General features: G+C 46.9%; 1 protein-coding gene across 1 annotated transcript in view; it reads right to left on the reverse strand.

Annotated features, from left to right (window-relative positions):
* Positions 1-22465, reverse strand: part of IMPA2 (inositol monophosphatase 2) — a 57727-nt gene that overhangs the window by 15266 nt on the left and 19996 nt on the right. The window contains exons 3-5 of the mRNA XM_017498473.1: positions 9123-9227; positions 6880-6925; positions 4736-4844 (exon numbers count right to left, since the gene is read on the reverse strand). Of these exons, the coding sequence (XP_017353962.1) occupies positions 4736-4844; positions 6880-6925; positions 9123-9227 (260 nt within the window). The remainder of the gene's footprint in view (positions 1-4735; positions 4845-6879; positions 6926-9122; positions 9228-22465) is intronic.

The following is a 22465-nucleotide window of genomic DNA, read 5'->3' on the forward strand; positions in this document are numbered from 1 at the left end:
AAAAAAAAAAAAAAAAAAAAAAAAAAAAAAAAAGAAGTGAGGGATGAAGAATTACAAGATAAATAAGTGATCCATAAAGGAGGGAATTAGGTATATTCTCTAAAAATTTTGATACAAAAGAAATTATTAGAACAAAACTATAGACTTTTCTAAATATTAAAATTATACTCAAAGAACAAAAGCAAGTAAGATAACTGCTTATTTAAAAACACACCTAAAGTAAACAATGGCCAGTTAAACCTTTTTTTTTTTTGACAGTCTTGTTCCATCGCCAGGCTGGAGTGCAATGGCGTGATCTCGGCTCACTGCAACCTCCGCCCCCCAGGTTCAAGCAATTCTCCTGCCTCAGCCTCCTGAGTTGCTGGGACTACAGGTGTGTACATCATGCCCAGCTGATTTTTGTATTTTTAGTAGAGACAGGGTTTCACCATGTTGGCCAGGATGGTCTCGATCTCTTGACCTCATGATCCACCTGCCTCGGCCTCCCAAAGTGCTGGGATCACAGGCGTGAGCCACCACGCCCGAAAACCATTACATTTTTAAATGGTTATCTATGGGAGGAGGAAGAGGCTGAGGGGACACAAACAGAGGCTAAACACCTTGGAATAGATTTTGTTTTATAGATTTGACTTTGAAACACTGTACTTTTTTTGAACATAATTGTCAAACAAGATCAAAATTTCAAAAAGTAACCCCTTTAAATTATAACAAAGTGCAACAAACATATCTAAATGATTATCTTCAGTTAGTGGCATAACTAGAGGAAGCAGAGAGGACTCACTTCAGTGAACCTTGCAGTGACCTGATGAGACATCCCACTGGGAGGTGCACTAAGGACAAAATGATAAAGGAAAGCAAAGTGGGGGGGAAAAAAAACTAACAATTGCTGATGGAGGGCTAGTATTGTTATTCTGAAACGGATCTGCGTGTATTGTGGGAATAAAGCAAACAAGTTAACTGCGATGATTACTAATTTGTTCATCCCTGGTGTCACTGTGAGTCAGGGTTTTTGGCATGGGGGAAAGGAAACATAAGAGTTAAGCAGAAAAGCTTGTAGTCATACATCTGAATTAAAAACATCCAAGTACTCATGATGAGTTCTATATTAAAAACATGGCCAGGTTCAGTGGCTCATGCGTGTAACCCCAGCAGTTTGGGAGGCTGAGGCGAAAGGACCTCTTGAGGTCAGGAGTTTGTGACCAGCCTGGCCAACATGGTGAAACCCTGTCTCTACTAAAAAATTCAAAAAAAGTAGCCAGGCATGGTGAAGTGTGCCTGTAGTCCCAGCTACTCAGGAGGCTGAGGCAGGAGAACTGCTTTAACCTGGGAGGTGGAGGTTGCAATGAGCCAAGACTGCACCACTACCCTCTAGCCTGGGTAACAGAGGGAGACCCTGTCTCAAAAAATAAAAACAAACAAAAAAGCCAGGTGCTATGGCTCATGCCTGTAATTCCAGCACTTTGGGAGGCTAAGGCAGGCAGATCACAAGGTCAGGAGATTGAGACCATCCTGGCCAACATGGTGAAACCCTGTCTCTACTAAAATAGAAAAAATTAGCTGGCCATGGTGGCGCACACCTGTAGTCCCAGCTACTCAGCAGGCTGAGGCAGGGGAATTGTTTAAATCCTGGAGGCGGAGGTTGCAGTGAGCTGAGATCATGCCGCTGCACTCCAGCCTGGCGACAGAGCAAGACTCCGTCTCAAAAAAAAAAAAAAAATACTTCCTAGTACTGTCCAGTGAAAAGGCAACACAGACTGACCCAGGAGCAGAAGTCCCCCAGAATGCAGACTGTGACCTTAGGAGGCCACTTTCTGTAAAAATGAGACAATTGGAAATTTGAACACTGATGGGATTATTTGATGATTTTAGGTATGAATCTGGGGTAGAATGATATTGATGTTGTGGGTGGTTGTATGAGAGCAGTCTGTGTTTTTGGAGACACGCCGAAGTACTGGCTAGGAAGTCACCTGATGCCTGCAATTGGTTTCAGGAAGCTGGGGATGGCGGGACCTGGTGGACAAGCACAAAACAAGCGTGCTGCCGTGTGAGGGGTCATGGGCCTTCACTGTGCTTTTTCTGTCTACTTTCTGTATGTCTGAAATTTCGCATGGTAGAATTTGAAGAAGCAGCTAATAAAATTCTTGCCTTCTTCTAATCCTTTACCTCTATCTAGTGTTGTTTTTTAACTTGAGTTGAAGACATTCCAGGAAGGCATAATAGGAATAAGAAAGGGGAAGCCAAAGGAAGCAGAGAGAGAGAGATTAGTGGTGGTGGTTTTAATGACTGTGTCCTCCAGAAACAAGTCCTCATTTTAACAATGGGCCATGACTTGATTGGTCTTGTGCAAAGATTCAAGTTTCTTCTTTGATAATGGCTCTCATTTTAGGATACTGTGCCCTAGGCACTGTGCTGGGTGCTTTATATGCGTAACTTATTTAATCCTCTCGTTTATTCTTATCATCATCATCCCCATTTTAAATATGAGGACTGAGGTTCGTCGAGGTTAAGGCCCTTGCTTGAGTTCCAGTCACCTTAGAAAGTGGCAGAATCCACTAGGCAAGGTGGCTCATGCCTATAATCCCAGCACTTTGGGAGGCTGAGGTAGGTGAATCACTTGAGGTCAAGAGCTCGACACTAGCCTGGCCAACATGGTGAAACCCCATCCCTACTAAAAATACAAAATTAGCTGGGTATGGTGGTGCATGCCTGTAATCCCAGTTACTCAGGAGGCTGAGGCAGAAGAATCACTTGAACCTAGAAGGTGGAGGTTGCAGTGAACCAAGATTGTGCCAATGCACTCCAGCCTGGGAGACAGGGCCAATACTCCATCTCAAAAAAAAAAAAAAAAAAGTAGCAGAATCAGGATCTGAAATCGGGTCTGCGTGGTACCAACAAGAGATGGTGCTGCTGAAGAGCATGCACTATTACCTCCAGAAGTCCAGCTACCCACAGGAAAGAAAACAACTGTGGTAGAAAACACACTGTACTTTATTCATCAGAACTTTTCTAAAGTCACAAATGAGATGTAGAACATGAGCACTTCATGTTTCCTTCATTCTATGAAATTACCAGGCCTACTGTGAGCCAGATAAAGGCGCACCAGACAAAGCCCTTTCCCTTGTGGAGTTGGTGCTTGAGCTAGCAGCCTGCAGGCTGGGAGGACACAGAGTTGCAGGCTGACTGAGCTACAAGGGCGGCCGGCCAGGACGCCGAGTGTGTGTGAATAGAGTTCAGTGTTATAATCCAGCGAAATATAGAGCAAAGTTCACCCAAGCATGCTTAATAGCATGCTTCCTCACCACCAGTTAGTTACACAATGAGGCTGGAGTGAGCACCTCCTGGCACGCACGGCTGTAATTAAAGCTACTTTTTACAAGGCCAAACAAAACACTGTGGAAAGGGAGGGTGGGGCAGGGCCAGAGGCCATTCGGAGACCTCTCTGGGTTCAGAAGCTCCTACTGGTGAGTCCAGCTGCTGGCTACCCCTCAGAGGTCCCCATAACTTCTCACTTCCCCTGCTCTGGGCTCTCCCAGCCACCGCGCAGCCACCTCCTCTCCTCCGCATAGTCCCACCCAACGTGTCCCTCACACGGTGGCGGGCCCTCTCCTGACACCTCATCCATCCTGGCCCGCACACGGGCTCACAGCAGCAGGGATGAGCTGCGGTCCCAGCTCCTCTCACAGCCTTGGAGGCCATCTGGGAACCCAGGCATCAGCCAGGGAGGAAAAGAGTAGGAATAAATAGAAACAATGAAGAAAGGCTGCCAGGAAAGGAATTTTTAAAATAGAGGCTGGAAGTGGGTCAAGAGAGAAGGCAGCAAGAAGGCTGATGGGGGAGCAGAAGGAAGAGTGTGGCCGGCAGGGAATGAGATGTGGGGCCCCACATGATGTCCATGCCAGAAACATACAAGGCAGTTAACAGGCAGCAACGCACTTCCGCCTGTTCCAACCCAAACAGATGGGTATTAAGGAGCTTTCCAGTCTCCCATGCAGCTGCTACTAGGCTGAGCCTCCTCTCTTGTTTGTCTGGCGTCCTTCTGTTCTCTACAGTACCTGTCTCACAATGCGGTAAAATAGCATCAGCTTCATCCATGTGGGAGAAAGGCCAAAAGCATCGGTGAAGACCTGAACTGGCCCATTCAGGACAGGTGGTGCTAGGCAATATGCAGGAAACAGGAGCCCTCTCTTAGAGCCACTGGATGACCCTGAGATTCTGGGCTAAGGAAATCAGGGCAGGCCGTAGCTGTAGAGGAGGGGCTAAAGTACCTCTTTACACCACTCAATTCCCAGGATGGCTCTTCTCACAGAAGCTGAAGCCAGTCACTGTTGTGCACACTCAGGGAATACAGACTGCACCTAGGTGGCAGCGCCTAGCAATGTCAGGACCACTGAGGTGTACCTGGGCGCTCTGAGGGGGACAGCGCACTCTGACTGCGCCTGGCCTTGGGCTGCTCACCCAGTCGCACTACGACCAAATCCTGACTGAGACTGGAGTGCTCTTAGCCTGAAAGATGAGGGATGTGAGTGCAAAGCAGAATGAGGCCATGTAAAGCTCCTGGCCATGTGAACAAGAACACTAAGGTACAGACTGGCTGCTCATCAGGGACACGATGTCCCTAAAGAGAGATGGTACCATCAGCAGGCGACCTCCACCACTGTCCGACATCTTGGTCGCTTTAGCATTCTCCTTTCACCCTTCTTCAGAAATAAACTGAGACGAGCCTCGTGAAGCCCACCTGTCTCCCCGGAGACCCGGAGCCGCTGGCCGTTGCAGAAGGCGCCCCGGCCCCGCCGGCCCGTGTACAGCCGCTCTTCTGTGCAGTGGTAAATCACTCCGAATTCAAGCTGTGGGCGGCAGAGGCAGGACAGAAAACAAAGGCGGTTCACTCATTTGATGTGGGAAAAAACATCGTAATTCAAAGATGAAGGCTGTGCTAGGTGTTAGGGTAACACATGACAATGTGACAGAAGCGACTTTTCCAAAAGGAACTGAGAAAAAGCAGTGTCTGCATTTAATATGAGACCTGGGCATAAAAGTAAGTTTGCATTTGCTAAATAACTACATTTTAAACTTTATTCAGACTGGTAAAACTTTAAAAATTAACATCATAATCAAGCATTAGTAGCCAGAAGCTATTGAAACAGCTTAACTTTTTAGAAAGGCCCCTTTTGTTGCTGAAAAAAAAGGAGGTTACTTGTGACTCTAATCGAACCCCATAAGAAATCCTCAAAATTACTGACGTGTGAAGAATGGAGAATGCATCTGCAAAGCCAGCGCTATTCCAGAAGCCCAAGGTCAGCCCCAGAGAGGGAGAGGCGGCGCCGCAGGTTCAGGACTGGCCCGTGAGCAGGTAGTGCACTGAACAGCAGCCCGCTGGCCCCCATCAGGGTACAAAGTGTCAGACCACCACCTCCCAGGACAAAGCAAGGAAAAGAAGAGGTCAACGTAGAAAAGGACAGGAGCCCACAGCCGCATGCCCCTGTGACCTTTCCTCTACCGACTTGTCACCACTCACGGTTAAAAAGGGCAAGCGTGCTTGCTTAACAAGTTAGCCAAGTGTTCACCTCTCTGGAAAATGAAAAATAACACCCCAGCCAAATGCCTTAGGAAAGGCTTGGCTGGCCCTGGGGTGAGCACCACCACACTGAAGTGGATGCCCCAAGCTAGAAAAAGGGTTCATTTCTGGGGGTTGGGGTGGGTCATTCAGTCAGCACTTATTCAGAACCTGCAGCTGTCTGGCAGCATTTCCTCATGCTTCCCCTTCCAGTACACTGGCTTTAAAGGGATCCTCATGACCAGGGCAGTCCTAGAATTGGGCTAGTTTCTGAGGCCTGTGAAGGGCTCCCAGATCACAGAGGAATGTCCCAGTCCCCACTCCCATGCGGAGGAGACCACCAGTAGAAGCCAGGACCTCCTGTGTTCAGTCTAGGAACAGAGGACAGACCCTAGCAGACCCACAGAGAGGCTGAGGACCTAGCCACTTGTTCCAGCAGCCCTTCGCACAGTCACAGAGCAATCAACCCCTGAAGTGCTGCTCAGCCTCCTACACTCGCTGGGCGACACAATATTATTTGACAGAGAAAGAAGTCAATCACTGCATCCTTAGGCAAATTTCACTATTACAGTTCTTATCTTCAGCTTAAGTACTTTGAGATACTTTAGTACATAAGTACTTCATCTTAAGTACTTCTCTCAGCTCCCCTGCCAGGGAGTCTGTGCTGAGACTGAGGGGAAACTGTACAAATGCTGCTCTGAAGGAGGGCTGCTTTTGAGAAACATGGAGCACTATTTAAATAAAACTGTTTTAATTACAAAGAAATTAAGGCTCTTCTCAGTGCTGCTGCTTGAATTGCTTAATAAGGTTGAAACCTCAGCCCCATGCCTTCCATGCAGGTCCCACAACACTGTGTAGTTCAGAAGGCCTATGGGAACTCTGAAAAAGCTGCGTTCTCATGCTAATAACCGGAGGAAGATAAGAAAGAATGATTAGAATATTGGGATTGAGGACGTTCTCCAAAAATAAGTGCTCCTTTTAGTTTGTGAGCAGATCACACGCTCTAGGGGTCAGCTGGAGACGGACTTGGACAGTTCACTCGGGACTTCCGCTTCCACAGCAATGTCACAAAAAGACCCCGGGGGAACACGAGGCCAGCCCTCCAACGGGGATGAGGGCCAACCACGGAGCCCCACCCTGCACACCCCAAAGCCAGTCTGCCCTTATTTATTTTCTCAGATTTGAAACCCACAGGCTTGGATTTGCCAGTCATGATTAAGGCACAGGGTAAACTGCAAACCCAGCGCACAGAGGCTGAAGCCAGAAAGGAAGGATGGCCAGAGGGAGTCCAGGGAGGGGCCCTGGGGGCCAGGCCACACCCGCACCTCTTGTCGAACAGCAAATCCAATGCTGACCGCCACGGTCGGGAATCTGCAAAGGAAGATAGAAAGGTTTACTCTCCGGAGGAAGAGCAGCAGCTCTCGGGAGCCTGTGCGGGAGCTGTGTGCTGTGCGGGAGCTGTGTGCTGTGCAGCTCCTCCCAGGCTCAGAAGGACCTTCTTACACTCTGGGTGGGTTGGTTGTTTAAAAACTGCTTCCCACAATTTCACTAACTGCTTCCAAGAAAAACAGACTAAACTGACCATGTCATAAGGCAGCTAACCTTGAAAGAAAACAGCACCATGAAAGTCACATAAGACTGACGTAACTCAACAACGCTCTGATGCCCAATTAGGAATGATCTCAATCATCTGTTTTCTGGTTCTCCGGACCTAAAGGAACGGCAGAGCCCTCCCCAAAAGCCAGACCCCAGTCCCAGGTGGGGTGCCAGGCAGGTGGTCCCAGGAGGAACTGCAGCCTCCCCACAGGAGCCAGTTCTGAGCCACAGCCCACCTCGTGGCACTGCTAGCATTTCTGGACCTGCCTGAGTGCCCAGCAGCCAGCTGTAGGGACAGCCATGGCTGCGGACAGTATTCAAGAACAGTTTGCCTGTGGGTCTGTGGTTTTGCTGTTCCTGCTCAGTATCTTCAAAATAATCCTTCCTTTATAGGGAGATCATTGGAACTGAAAAACAAGCAGGAAAGGCCGGGTACTGCAAACTGACAGGAAAAATGCAAAGCAAAATGGACACAAACGAAATTCTGACTGCTGGGGTGTGCAGGACACTGGGATGAGCCACTGGCTTCCAGGGCAAATGCACCATGTGCCAGGTCTTGAACTTGTTCTGGTGCCCAGGAGAGCTTTCCCCCACTGCTATGGCCCAGTGCTGGTAGGCACAGGGGTGAACAGGCGCCATCTGAGTGGCAGCTGCTGGTGGCTTTCAGATGTCTTCAGACCACGGTGATTGCCACAGCTGTAGCATGGGGTTCAGGAACGGTCAGGATCAGCTCTGGGGCCTGCTCTGAAATTGTTGCTCTTCTCTCAGTCACCTCCCCAGTCCCAAGATTCCCCCCAGGGGTGCAGACAGGGAAGCACTGGAAACTGTGTCTCTGGAGCCACCAAAGACCCTCGGATAGATGTGTGGCCTTCACCATGTGATGGAGCTTCACCTGCCATGTCCCCATTATTAGCACCCTGGAACCACGAGCGTGCAATAGTGATGAAGCTCCACTCAGTGACATACACCAGGGAAGGGAGCCCTGGGAAGGGTCATGCTTTAGTTGAAATGAGAGATTGGTGACACAGTTGCTGGCACCAGATGGCATGACTCCACTGCCTCAAAAGGGTCACCTTGTGTAGGCACGACTGAATTCTCAAGGCAGTTCTCACTGAGAAAAAGGCCGTGCTTAGCGTGGCATAACTTCACATTTTACATATAAACATGCCATCAGAGGCAGATCATAAAGGAGCCCACTTCCGGGCTCTGCTCACCCTTCCCACTCAGCGCATGTAGCCCAGTGTGCTAGCGTGCACTGTGAACGCGGGAGCCGCAGGCCACCCACCCACGGAATGGGAATCTCTCCAGGGTTCTCCAGAGCTGGACAAACGCCCTCTTGTGAAAGTTACATCATGCTCTGTGCCTCAGGCCCTCAGCCACCTGTGTGTGACCCCGGACAGGCACCACAGCACCACCACCTGTTCCTGTCAGAGAACACCTGTGGTCGCGTCCCTGTCACCTCCCCATCCCTGTCACTTTGCCATCCCCAAAGTTCCATTCCCTTCACCTCCCCCTACAGGCCCTTCTGAACTCCCCAAACCTCCTGGTTTTTATAACCACAAGGTTCATTCTCATACAGGAAGATGGCTCTTAAATCTCACTTGTCATGGGCCACTCTTGACACGTCGGACTCCGGCCACTGTGGGGCAGCACAGGCTTTGTATCCAACTTCGCCTGTTTCTCCAGTGGGGGTGGAGTGGGGGGAGTGGGACTCCTAGAAGGGGTCCTTTTTAAATGCAATCCAACATAAATTGGCTTTTAAACAAGTGCAGATTTCCTTACATACTCCAAGAGCCTCTCACAAATGGAAAACCTTATTTCAAGATCTGATTATCTTTCTAATGAGACTATGAGCCTACTATAGGTTTGTTTATATATTCCTGCCTTTAAAAATGCTGCTTTTGAAAAGACAAAACCTCACAGAAGAGGACATGTTAAGCCCTCCAATGGAGGCGATCCCTGCTCAGCTCACCTGTGCACAAAATTGCAGGTGCCATCAATGGGGTCGATGATCCAGGTCGGGCTGTGGGTGAGCACACACTTGGCCCCAGAAGCTGCGGCCTCTTCTGCAATGAACCTGTGGTGGAGGAACCCAGCCTGAGAAAATGCACCATGGACGCAAAACAACGTGCCTGAAATTGCTTCCAGGCCCGTTAAAGAAAAAGGGGGCACAGCAAATATGTCACTATGGTTTCTCTGGGTCAAACAGAGGCACAGTCTTTAAACAACCATCTGCCTTTTGACCTGCCTGCCAGCTGAACTACTCCGCAGCGTTTAGAAAACAGACACCTCAGTGCCAGCGTTCAGGAAGAGCACCACGGAATTCAAGCAGGCCAGGCAGAGAAATGCAAGTGTGAAATACACTGGAAAACAGATCTTATGAAGCAAAACTAAACTAGGTTTTTACTTCAGTCTGGAGGGGAGGAGGCTGATAAGAAATGACTGAGCAGGGCAGCCCAGGACTCTGACTTTGATTCTCCCACTGTCAGTGCTGATACCTGGGCACCGAGCAGTTAAATGTCACTTGCAGCTGAGATCTCCCTTGTCTATACTCAGCCTGGTTCGCCTGAACTGCAGACACAGGTGAGCTGGTTCATTTTCCCAAAGGTGCCCTTCCTGCCCTGCTCTCTGACTTCTCTTTTTGGGTTGGTTTTTTAAGAGACAGGGTCTTGCTCTGTTACCCAGGCTGGAATGCAGTGGTATTGTCATAGTTCATGCATCAAACTCCTGGGTTCAAGCAATCCTCCTGCCTTATTCTCCCAAGTAGCTGGGTCTACAGATGCATGCCACCATACCCAGCTAATTATTTTTTGTAGAGATGGGGGTCTTGCTATCTTGGCCAGTCACAAACCCAGCTTCCCTCTGGGGACAAGCAAGGGTGGGGCTGCAGGAAGGAGAGAGGCTGGGACACTCCCCACCCACCCCTGCCCCATGTGCCCTGTGCAGGCCCCACTCCTCCATGTGGCCTCCCTGACACACTACTGCTAGAGGGACATGGGCTGCCTACTCCTGCACTCTGCAGCAGGCCCTGGCCTGGCCCCTCCTTTGTAATGAGTCCCATGCAAAAAAGCCTTCTACAGTCCTCACTTGAGTGTCCATCTGTCCTGCTAGGAATCTGACTGAGACAATGCCCTCTCAAGATTCACCTGCACAGAAAGGAACTCCAGGTTTTCTCTACTTAACCTCTACCTCAGTGACTGGTACCTCCCAGCACCCCCTGCTCAGGCCAAAAACAAGAGAAGGCACTCTCGCCCCACGAACTGTCACCCTTCCTCCTGCACTACACCCACACACAGGCCCTCGCACACAGGGAAGATGCCTGTGGTCAGGTGTGTTCATAGCCCACCTTCTGCAGGCTGCTCCCTGTGGAGCTGGCTGCTGCTTACACCTTCCAAAGGTATCCTCAGGGTTAAAGAAAACACTAGCTCTAAAGCATTTAGGGCAGCACTTGCACACTCTTGCACTGTCCCAGGTTCACTAAGCGTGGGGCCTTGGGCAGGTACTCAGCAAATATATGTTCTGTGCATGACTAGGTGGCCTTGCTGAGAGGTTTTGTATCTGGCTCCTATGATGGGTTCACATATGCACTAGAAAAAAAGGAGAACTGCAGAGAATAAGAAGGAAAAATGAGTGAAAACCAAGCCAGATGCAGTGGCTCACGCCTGTAATCCCAGCACTTTGGGAGGCCGAGACAGGTGGGTCAGGAGTTCAAAATCAGCCTAGCCAACATGGTGAAACCCTGTCTCTACTAAAGCTACAAAAACTAGCTGAGCATGGTGGCATGTACCTATAATCCCAGCTGCTCGGGAGGCTGAGGCAGGAGAATCGCCTGAACCCAGGAGGGAAGGGTTGCAGTAAGCCAAATCAAGCCACTGCACTTCAGCCTGGGTGACAAAAGTGAGATTCCATCTCAAAAAAAAAAAAGAAATGTCCCATGTCCGGGTGTTTGGTGCATTATCCACCATGGTCATCAGCTTCTGGAAGCCACTTTCCCTGCGTGAACCATGTGGCCTAAGATTTGGCGTCAATGAACTTTTGGGTAAGACTGAGGCCGGGCGCGGTGGCTCAAGCCTGTAATCCCAGCACTTTGGGAGGCTGAGGCGGGTGGATCACGAGGTCAAGAGATCGAGACCATCCTGGTCAACATGGTGAAACCCCGTCTCTACTAAAAATACAAAAAATTAGCTGGGCATGGTGGCGCGTGCCTGTAATCCCAGCTACTCAGGAGGCTGAGGCAGGAGAATTGCCTGAACCCAGGAGGCGGAGGTTGCGGTGAGCCGAGATCGCGCCACTGCACTCCAGCCTGGGTAACAAGAGCGAAACTCCGTCCCAAAAAAAAAAAAAAAAAAAAAAAGACTGACAAGGTGTTAGTGTGAATGGCAAGCCTGAAATGGAAACCTCTGTGGCTGCTCAGCTCCTTACGATAGCCAGTCACCCCATGTGGCTGCTTACATTTGTTCAGTTCCTCGGTCCCATGAGTCACCTTTCAAGTGCTCATGTGGGCAGCCAGTCATGTGGGCGAGCGGCTACCACTGTGGACACAGCAGACATGGGCCACCCCTGCAGCAACAGACAGAGCCGCTGGCAGTGCTGTCCTCCCACCGTGATGCGAAGAGACAACAGCAGGTATCTCATGGCATTCAATGCCTCTTCTTTTTTTATTTGAGATGGAGTCTCACCCTATCGCCCAGGCTAGAGTGCAGTGGTGTGATCTCATCTCACTGCAACCTCCACCTCCCGGGTTCAAGCAATTCTCCTGCCTCAGCCTCCCTGGTAGCTGGGATTACAGATGTGTACCACCACACCTGGCTAATTTTTTTGTATCTTTAGTAGAGACAGGGTTTCACCATGTTGACCAGGCTGGTCTCAAACTCCTGACCTTGTGATCCACCCACCTCAGCCTCCCAAAGTGCTGGGATTACAGGCGTGAGCCAACACACCTGGCCCATGTCACTTTTCTATGCACAGGAGCTGCCGTACACACTGACTGTAACCACCCTGATCCCCATCCACTCTGGGACCATACTTCCATTTCCTGGTGATAAAGTTCATGCTCGGGATGCACAGAGTCAGCCAGCCCCTCAATTTTGCTGGTAAATTATTTGGAAATATACCCCTTGGATATGACAAGTGCACACATCCATCATCTCAGGCTGTTCCAGTCCTCCCTGGCCCCCTGGAGAAACCCACGAATGAGCAGGGGCTTCTGAGCCATGAAGACCAGGCCAGAAGCACTGAGCAAGACACCCAAGGAATGCTCAGTTGTTCTGGAGAGCCCAGGCAGGCTTGGTCTGCCCCTGGAGCTCCCAGCCTGGGCAGGCAAGGTAGATGAGATGCAGTGAACCCAGGCTTCTGGTTCTTCATCTACACTGCACGCTTTCCTCCTTTTGGGAAGTGCCTCCCCACTATCAGTTGTCCACATGCTTCTGGGTCAGGCAGTCCACAGGCCCACCAGCCAGAACTCCTGCTCAGGAACTGGTGCTCCCCAAACAGGTCTAGGAAAACAAATGGTGGGTAGAAGCCACAGTGGCAAGTGGAGTAGGGGGTGGAAAGCCTGTCTCCTGACCACAGCAGCATGTCGGTGACACACAGATGATGATTCCACTTAGGGCATGACCGTGAATGCTGTCAGCACTGCCAGTTTTCCTAGAAACTTCAGGCACTAAATCTGTTTTTCATGTCTTTTTCTGTAGCTACATTACTTTCCTCTTCTGCAATGGCTTGCAATGATGTTTTTAAAGAAAACAGTCCACACCCTGAAAACACACATACAAGGAGCAAGTGTAAAAGCTTAAACTGGGCACAAGGTTGACAAAGAAGTGAACAGATATGACTTAGGTCCAGAGGGAGTAGAAATGACTCAGGCACAAAGGTAAATTTCCAGGAAACTGCGGAGGAATGTGCAATTCTTCTTTTAAAACCTGACTTGAAGTAGGAAAGGAAACCACCAGTAAGCCCTGAAGGAGGAGGCAGTGTAGGTCTACAGGCACTAACACCCCACACCCATGACAGCTCAGGCTGCAGTGCCCAGATCAGCCATGCAGCATGCCCATGGGCCTCCCAAGACACTCAGGACCAGGAGCTCTGTCTGTTCATTTGCCAGACATGTGGGACACCCTCTAGGGAGGTCACCAACCAGCTTGTTTTCCTAGCAGCAACTATTAATATAAGGCTCTTGTTAACAAAGCTGCTGCTCTGTGTAACCTTTATTATTTATTTATTTGCTTTTAGGTTTCATTTGGTGTCATACAGCAAGTATTTATAGAAATCTTGTTTTTTTTTTCTTGGAGACATGGTCTCGCTCTGTCAGCCAGGCTGGTGTGCAGTGGCACGATCACGGCTCACTGCAACCACAAGGCCCTGGGCTCAAGGAATCCTCCTGCCTCAGCCTCCTGAGTAGCTGGGACCACAGGCATGTACCACCACACCTGACTGACTCTGCCTCACATGTTTTATGAGAATAACTCTCAAGTACCCACACTGGGCACTGGATGTTTTTCAGCAGCTAGCTATTCACACCCTAGAGCTGTCCTCCTCTTCATCCACCTTATGTATAACTCTGCCCATGAGCCTGCTTGCCCACCTGCAAGGTGGCACAAGCATCCCCCTTCCCACCTGCTTCATGCCTGTGGGCAGCAGGGGGCAGGGCCTCTGTACTGCCTGGCTGTAGCTGTGTGAAGGCCAGCAGAGGTGTGGACTATGCCCGGTCTTTGGAGGCACCAAAAATACTTCCCTGGTACATGGAAAGAGATGTACAATTTGTATTCACTTAAACCTGATTGTCTTCATGTAGGAAGCTAATACCTGTGGGATGAAAGAGAATGTTCTATAGCTCTCTGCAGAGGGAGTGGGGAGACTCTGGTCAGATGTGTGAAATCATAAAGACCTTTCTAAAAGCCACTGGAACATCTACATAAAATCCACAATATAGGCCAGGCACAGTGGCTCACACCTGTAATCCTAGCACTTTGGGAGGCAGAGGCAGATAGAGGAGTTCAAGACCAGCCTGGCCAACATGGCAAAACCCCATCTCTACTAAAAATACAAAAATTAGCCAGGCATGGTGGCGTGCACCTGTAATCCCAGCTACTGTAATCCCAACTACTTGGGAGGCTAAGGCAGGAGAATCTCTTGAACCCAGAAGGCAGAGGTTACAGTGAGCTGAGATCACACCACTGCACTCCAGCCTGGGCGACAGAGCAAGACTCCATCTAAAAGAAAACCCTCCTTATAATTTTGACAGCCAAGTTCCTCTAAGGCTCTTTTTTTTTCCAGGCTACTTAGTCTGTTTACTTTGACAAGAAGGTCAGGATCATCCCTTCAGTCCATAAAGAGCTGATTTACATTACTCTGTCCCCTCAGTGGGAAGGCAGATAGATGTCAATGTGCAGCTGGTGGTGGCTGGGAACATGTTTTTCCCATGTCAAGGACTCTGTTTGATGTTTTGCTTGATTCATGCATTCAGCAGACACTGCTCTGTGCTGGGCACTGCAGAGCAGCAGGTTACGTGCAGGCCCCGGAGCAGGGCCGGGAAGACAACTGGAAACACTGGACCCTCAAGCTGCCGGCCTCATCCCTGGGGCTGGGCCAACCCAGACATGCTCCAACAGGCTGCTCAGCAGAAAGGACAAGGATAGGATTTCTATTACTATAGTGTTCAGAGATGCTACTGAATACTTTCCAAGTAGCCACACTTGTATCTCACTCAAAATCATGATCTGAAAACAGATTTAGGCATCCCACAAAGCCAGGCCATACCCACAGCAGGAGAAAGCTAATGTGGCCAAGGCAAACAACATAGTCCAAAGACCCAACATATAAAAACCCAGACTTACCATGCTGGTTTACCTTTTTTTTTGCAATGGAGTCTCACTGCAACACTCAGGATGGAGTGCAATGGCACAATCTTGGCTCACTGCAACCTCCACTTCCCAGGTTCAAACAATTCTCCTGCCTCACCCTTTCAAGTAGCTGGGACTACAGGCATGCGTCTCCACACCCAGCTAATTTTTTTGTTGTTGCTGTATTTTTAGTAGAGATAGGATTTCACCGTATTGGCCAAGAGGGTCTTAAACTCCTGACCTCAAGAGATCCACCCGCCTCGGCCTCCCAAAGTGCTGAGATTACAGGCATGAGCCACTGCACCCAGCCCTGCATTGCTTTGTGTCATGTTATGACTTAGATGCTGGGACCTCAGGGATGACCACTGTCAGGTCCCTCTTTCACAGGTGAGGAGTTCAAGGCCCTAAGTGGAGAGATTTGCCAAAGCTGCTAGGGCCTGTGACCGAAGCAAGTTTATTTATTTATTTATTTATTTAGAGACGGAGTTTTGCTTTTGTTGCCCAGGCTGGAGTGCACTGGTGCAATCTTGGCTCACTGCAACCTCTGCCTCCTGGGTTCAAGTGATTCTCCTGCCTCAGCCTCCTGAGCACCTGGGATTATAGGCACACGCTACCACACCCAGCTAATTTTTTGTATTTATAGTAGAGAAAGGGTTTCATCATGCTGGCCATGCCGGTCTCGAACTCCTGACCTCAAGTGATCCATCCGCTTTGGCCTCCCAAAGTGCAGGGATTACAGGCATGAGCCACCAGGCCCAGCCTATCTGTTTTTTTGTTTTGAGACAAGGTCTCACTCTGTTGCCCAAGCTGGAGTTCAGTGGGGTTTTTCATAGCAGCTGTATCAATTTACATTCTCTCCAACAGTCTGCAAGGGTTCCTTTCAACCTACATCCTCCCCAACATTTATATATACATTTTTTTGAGACAAAGTCTTGCTCTGCTACCCAGGCTAGTGTCCAGTGGTACCATCATGTACCTGCCCAGCAGCTCTGAACAGAACAATGGAGCTCACAGCTCAGCACTTGAACTCCTATAAGGGACAGGCTACTCACTGCAGCCTCAACCTCCAGGGCACAAGCGAGCCTCCCACCTCAGCCTCCCAAGTAACTTGGACCATAAGCATGCAGCAGCATGCCTACTTAACTTTTTGGTAGAGATGGGGATTCACCATGTTGTCCAGGCTGGTCTCAAACTCCTGGGCTCAACCAATCCTCTGACCTTGGCCTCCCGAAGTGCTAGTATTACAAGGCATGAGCCACTGCACCCCACCAGAAGCAAGTTTAAATCTTATCATTCATTGATTCAGTCTACACCTGTCTTCTAAGTTAAGGATCAAGCCTTTGGATTTCATGGATGAGTGAAATAAAAAAACTGGGGAGGTTTTTTCATTTCAGGTTTTTTTAAAAAGTAATGAAGTCTATCTTTAACATCATTTCATGAAAGACTAAAATCAAGGAAAGAGAAAAGCTCAATAAGAGTCTTTCGTAAGGGGGGATGAGAGGCAACTTCATATTAAACATATTGCTTAAGGGATATATTTAAATATTTTGAAAGCAGAAAAATCACAATGTCCTATTTTATTTTATAATATGTATATAATTTTCTTACATCACAAATTTACCAATTTTTCTATATCTAAAATACAATTAAATCCCCAAGATTTACTTTCTTTTTAGACTTAGTCATTGGCAAAAAACACACTTCACATAAATATGTTGAAAAACAACTTCATGGAGGATCCAAGATGGCCAAATAGGAACAGCTCTGGATTGCAGTTCCCAGCGAAAACGCAGAGGGTGAGTGATCACCGCATTTCCAAACAGATTTTTACTGCCCACAGACCTGGATATTCCTGGGTGGAAAACTACCACGAGTCTCCAGCATGGCTGTTTCAGCCAGTGCAGCGGGTCTCCACACAAAAACTCACAGAAATCCAGGCACCATTTCAACTGGCGACTGGAATGCCTGGGAGACAGAGTCGCCCGTTCAACTGAAGAAAAGGAGGCTGAAACAGGGAGCCAGGTGATCTCGCTCGGCTAGTCCCACCCCCACAAAGACCAGCAATCTGAAACACTCTGGATTGATAGTTTCACAGCAAGCACAGCTGGACCTGGGACGGTCCAGCTCTGTGGGGGGAAGGGCACCCGCCAGGACCAAGGCAGTCCACCACTACCGAAGCAGTCCACCATGACTGAGGCAGGCCGCCATTACAGAGACACTCCACCATTACTGAGGCAGACCACCATTACTGAGGCAGTTCTAACTATACCCGTATAAACAAAACTGCAAGGACGTTTACACAGCAGCCGGGCAGAGCCCATGACAGCTCAGCAACGCCTCTGCTGGCAGACTGTGACTAGGCTACCTTCTCACTGGGCAGGGCATCTTTGAAAAAAGGCAGCAGAATGACAGGAACTTATAAATAAAGCACGACCTTCCCGGAACAGAGCACCTGGGAAAAAAAGGTGATTATGAGTTCTGCTGCAGCAGAGTTAAATGTTCCTGCCAAGCAGCTCTGAACAGAACAGCGGAGCTCACAGCTCAGCACTTGAGCTCCTACAAGGGACAGACTGTCTCCTCAAGCAGCTCCCCGACCCCCGTATAACCAAAGAGACACCTCATAAAGGAGAGCTCAGGCTGACATCTATGGGTATCCTTCTGCAGCAAAGACAACAGAAGAAGAAACTGGCAGAAACCCTTACTGTTCTGCAGCCACTGCAAGTGATCCCCAGGCAAGCAGGGTCTGGAGTGGACTTCTAGCAGGACCTCTAGCAGTCCTAGAGCAGAGGGCCCTGACTGTTAGAAGGAAACTAAGAAACAGAAAGAAATAACTTCATCAGCAACAACAGGACATCCACTCAGAGACCCCATTCGAGAGTCACCAAGTGTAAATACCACAGGTAGATAAAACCACAAAGATGGGAAGAAACCAGTACAAAAAGGATAAAAATACCCTTTTTTTTTTTCTTCCAAGGAATCACAACTCCTCACCAGCAAGGGAACAAGGCTGGATAGAGAATGAGTCTAATGAATTGACAGAAACAGACTTCAGATGGTGGGTAATAACAAACTTCTCTGAGCTAAAAGATCACATTCTAACCCAACGCAAAGAAACTTAGAGCCTTGAAAAAGGTTTGATGAAATGCTAACGAGAATAAACAGCTTAGAGAGGAATACAAATGAATTGATGGAGCTGAAAAACACAACACGAGAACTTGATGAAGCATACACAAGTTTCAATAGCCAAATCAACCAAGCAGAAGAAAGGATACCACAGATTGAAGATCAACTCGATGAAATAAAATGAGAAGGCAAGATCAGAGAAAAAAGAGTAAAAAGAAATGAACAAAGTCTCCAAGAAATATGGGATTATGTAAAAAGATGTAACCTACGTTTGGTAGGTGTACCTGAATGTAGCGGAGAGAATGAATCCAAGCTGGAAAACAGTCTTCAGGATATTATCTAGGAAAACTTCCCCAACCTAGCAAGGCAGGCCAATATTCAAGTCCAGGAAATACAGAGACCACCACAAAGATATTCCTCAAGAAGAGCAACCGTAAGGCACATAATCGTCAGATTCACCAGGGTTGAAATGAAGGAGAAAATGCTAAGGGCAGCCAGAGAGAAAGGTCGGGTAACCCACAAAAGGAAGCCCATCAAACTCACAGCAGACCTCTCAGCAGAAACTCTACAAGCCAGAAGAGAGTGGGGGCCAATATTTAACATCCTTAAAGAAAATAACTTTCAACCTAGAATTTCAGATACAGCCAAACTAAGCTTCATAAGTGAAGGAGAAATGAAATCCTTTATGAACAAGCAATTGCTCAGATATTTCATCACCACTAGGCATGCTTTACAAGAGCTCCTGAGAGAAGCACTAAACATAGAAAGGAACAACCATTACTAGCCATTCCAAAAACATACTAAATGGTAAAGAGCATCAACACAATGAAGAAACTGCATCAACTAATGGACAAAACAACCAGCTGGCATCAAAATGGCAGGATCAAATTCACACATAACAATATTAACCTTAAATATAGATGGGCTAAATGCTCCAATTAAAAGACACAGACTAGCATATTGGATAAAACATCAAAACTCATCCGTGTGCTGTATCCAGAAACCCATCTCACATGCAAGGATATACAAAAGGCTCAAAATAAAAAGATGGAGGAAGATCTACCAAGTAAATGGAAAGCAAAAAAAAAAAAAAAGCAGGAGTTGCAATTCTAGTCTGTGATAAAATAGACTTTAAACCAACAAAGATCAAAAGAGACAAGGGAAGGGTATTACAGATCTAAAGAAGGGCATTACATAATAATAAAGGATAAACGCAAGAAGAAGAGCTAACGATCCTAAATATGTACGCGTCCAACACAGGAGCACCAAGATACATAAAGCAAGTTCTTAATGACCTAAAAAGAGACTTAGACTCACACACAATAATAGTGGGAGACTTTAACACTCCACTGTCAATATTAGACAGATCAATGAGACAGAAAATTAACAACGATATCCAGGACTTGCAAACCTAATAGGCATTTACAGAATCCTCCACCCCAAATCCACAGAATATACATTCTTCTCAGCACCACATCACACCTACTCTAAAATTGACCACATAATTGGAAGTAAATCACTCCTCAGCAAATGCAAAAGAACGGAAATCATAACGAACAGTCTCTCAGACCACAGTGCAATCAAATTAGAACTCAGAATTCAAAAACTAACTCAGAACCTCACAACTTCATGGAAACTGAACAACTGGCTCTTGAATGTTGACTGGATAAACAATGAAATGAAGGCAGAAATAAAGATGTTCTAAACCAACGAGAACGAAGACACAATGTACCAGAATCTCTGGGACACATATAAAGCAGTGTTTAGATGAAAATTTATAGCAATAAATACCCACATTAGAAGGAAGGAAAGATCTAAAATCGACACCCTATCGTTAAAATTGAAAGAGCTAGAGGTGCAAGATCAAAAAAATTCAAAACCTAGCAGAAGACAAGAAATAACTAAGATCAGAGCAGAACTGAAGGAGATAGACACATAAAAAACCCTTCTCAAAAATGAATAAATCCAGGAGCTGGTTTTTTGAAAAGATCAACAAAATAAACAGACCACTAGCCAGTAATAAAAAAGAAAAGAGAAAATAATCAAATGGATGCAATAAAAAACGATAAAGGGGATATCACCACAGATTCCATAGAAATATAAATCACCATCAGAGATTACTACAAATAACTCTACGCACATAAACCAGTAAACCTGGAAGAAATGGATAAATTCCTGAATACTTACGCCCTCCCAAGCCTAAACTAGGAAGAAGTCAAAACCCTGAATAGACCAATAACATGGGCTGAAGTTGAGGCAGCAATTAACAGCTTACCAACCAAAAAAAGCCCAGGTCCAGATGGGTTAACAGCCGAATTCTACCAGACATACAAAGAGGACCTGGTACCACTCCTTCTGAAATTATTCCAAACAATCCAAACAGAGGGAATCCTCCCCAAGTCATTTGAGACCAACATCATCCTGATACCAAAACCTGTCAGAGACTCAACAAGAAAAGTAAACTTCAGGCCAATATCCATGATGAACACAGATGCAAAAATCTTCAATAAAATACTGGCAAACCAATGCAATCAAAAAGCTTATCCATCACGATCAAGTAGGCCTCACCCCGGGGCGTAATTCACCACATAAACAGAATCAAAGACAAAAACCACATGATTATCTCAACAGATCCAGTTCTCTGAATCTTCGACAAAATTCAACAGCCTTTATGCTAAAAACTCTCAACAAACTAGGTATTGATGGAACATATCTCAAAATAATAAAAGCTATTTACGACAAACCAACAGCCAATATCATACTGAATGGGCAAAAACTGGAAGCATTCCCTTTGAAATCTGGCACTAGACAAGGATGCCCTCTCTCACCACTCCTATTCAATATAGTACTGGAAGTTCTAGCCAGAGCAATCAGGCAAGAAAAAGAAATTAAAGGGTATTGAATTAGGAAAGGAGGAAGTCAAATTGTCTCTATTTCAAGATGACATGCCTGTATATTTAGAAGACCCTATTGTCTCAACCCAAAATCTCCTGAAACTGATAAGCAACTTCAGCAAAGTCTCAGAATATAAAATCAATGTGCAGAAATCACAGGTATTCCTATACACAAATAACAGACTTAAAGAGAGCCAAATCAAGAATGAACTGCCATTCACAATTGCTACAAAGGGAATAAAATACCTAGGAATACAACTAACAAATGATGTAAAGGACCTCTTCAAGGAGAACTACAAACTACACAACGAACCAAGAGAAAACAAACAGATGGAGAAACATTCCATGCTCATGGTTAGGAAGACTCAATATTGTGAAAATGGCCATATTGCCCAAAGTAATTTATAGATTCAATGCTATCCCCATCAAGCTACCAATGACCTTCTTCACAGAAGTCGAAAAAACCACCTTAAACTTTACATGGAACCAAAAGAGAGCCGACATAGCCAAGTCAATTCTAAGCAAAAAGAACAAAGCAGTAGGCATCACGCTACCTGACTTCACACTATACTACAAGGCTACAGCAATCAAAACAGCATGGTACTGGTACCAAAACAGAGATATAGACCAATGGAACAGAACAGAGTCCTCGGAGGCAACACCACACATCTACAACCATCTGATCTTTGACAAACCTGACAAAAACAAGCAATGGGGAAAGGATTCCCTGTTTAATAAATGGTGTTAGGAAAACTGGCTAGCCATATGCAGAAAGCAGTAACTGGACCCCTTCCTGACACCTTACACTAAAATTAACTCCAGATGGATTAAAGACTTAAACATAAGACCTAACACCATAAAAACCTTAGAAGAAAACCTAGGTAAAACCATTCAGGACATAGGCACAGGCAAGGACTTCATGACTAAAACACCGAAAGCATTGGCAACAAAAGCCAAAATAGACAAATGGGATCTAATTAAACTCCAGAGCTTCTGCACAGCGAAAGAAACAATCATTAGAGTGAACCAGTAACCAACAAAATGGGAAAAAATTTTTGCAGTCTACCCATCTGACAAAGGACTTATATCCAAAATCTACAAAGAACTAAAACAGATTTACAAGAAAAAAGCAAACAAACCCATTCAAAAGTGGGCAAAGGATATGAACAGACACTTTGTAAAAGAAGACATATATGAGGCCAACAAACATTTAAATGCTCATCATCACTGGTCATTAGAGAAATGCAAATCAAAACCACATTGAGATACCACCTCACGCCAGCTAGAATGGCAATCGTTAAAAAATCTGGAGACAACAGATGCTGCAGAGGATGTGGAGAAATAGGAACACTTTACACTGTTGGTGGGAGTGTAAATTAGTTCAACCATTGTGGAAGACAGTGTGCCAATTCCTCAAGGACCTAGAAGTAGAAATTCCATTTGACCCAGCAATCCCA

Source organism: Cebus imitator, unplaced genomic scaffold (genome assembly GCF_001604975.1).
Source record: "Cebus imitator isolate Cc_AM_T3 unplaced genomic scaffold, Cebus_imitator-1.0 Scaffold242, whole genome shotgun sequence".
Taxonomy (NCBI): domain Eukaryota; kingdom Metazoa; phylum Chordata; class Mammalia; order Primates; family Cebidae; genus Cebus; species Cebus imitator.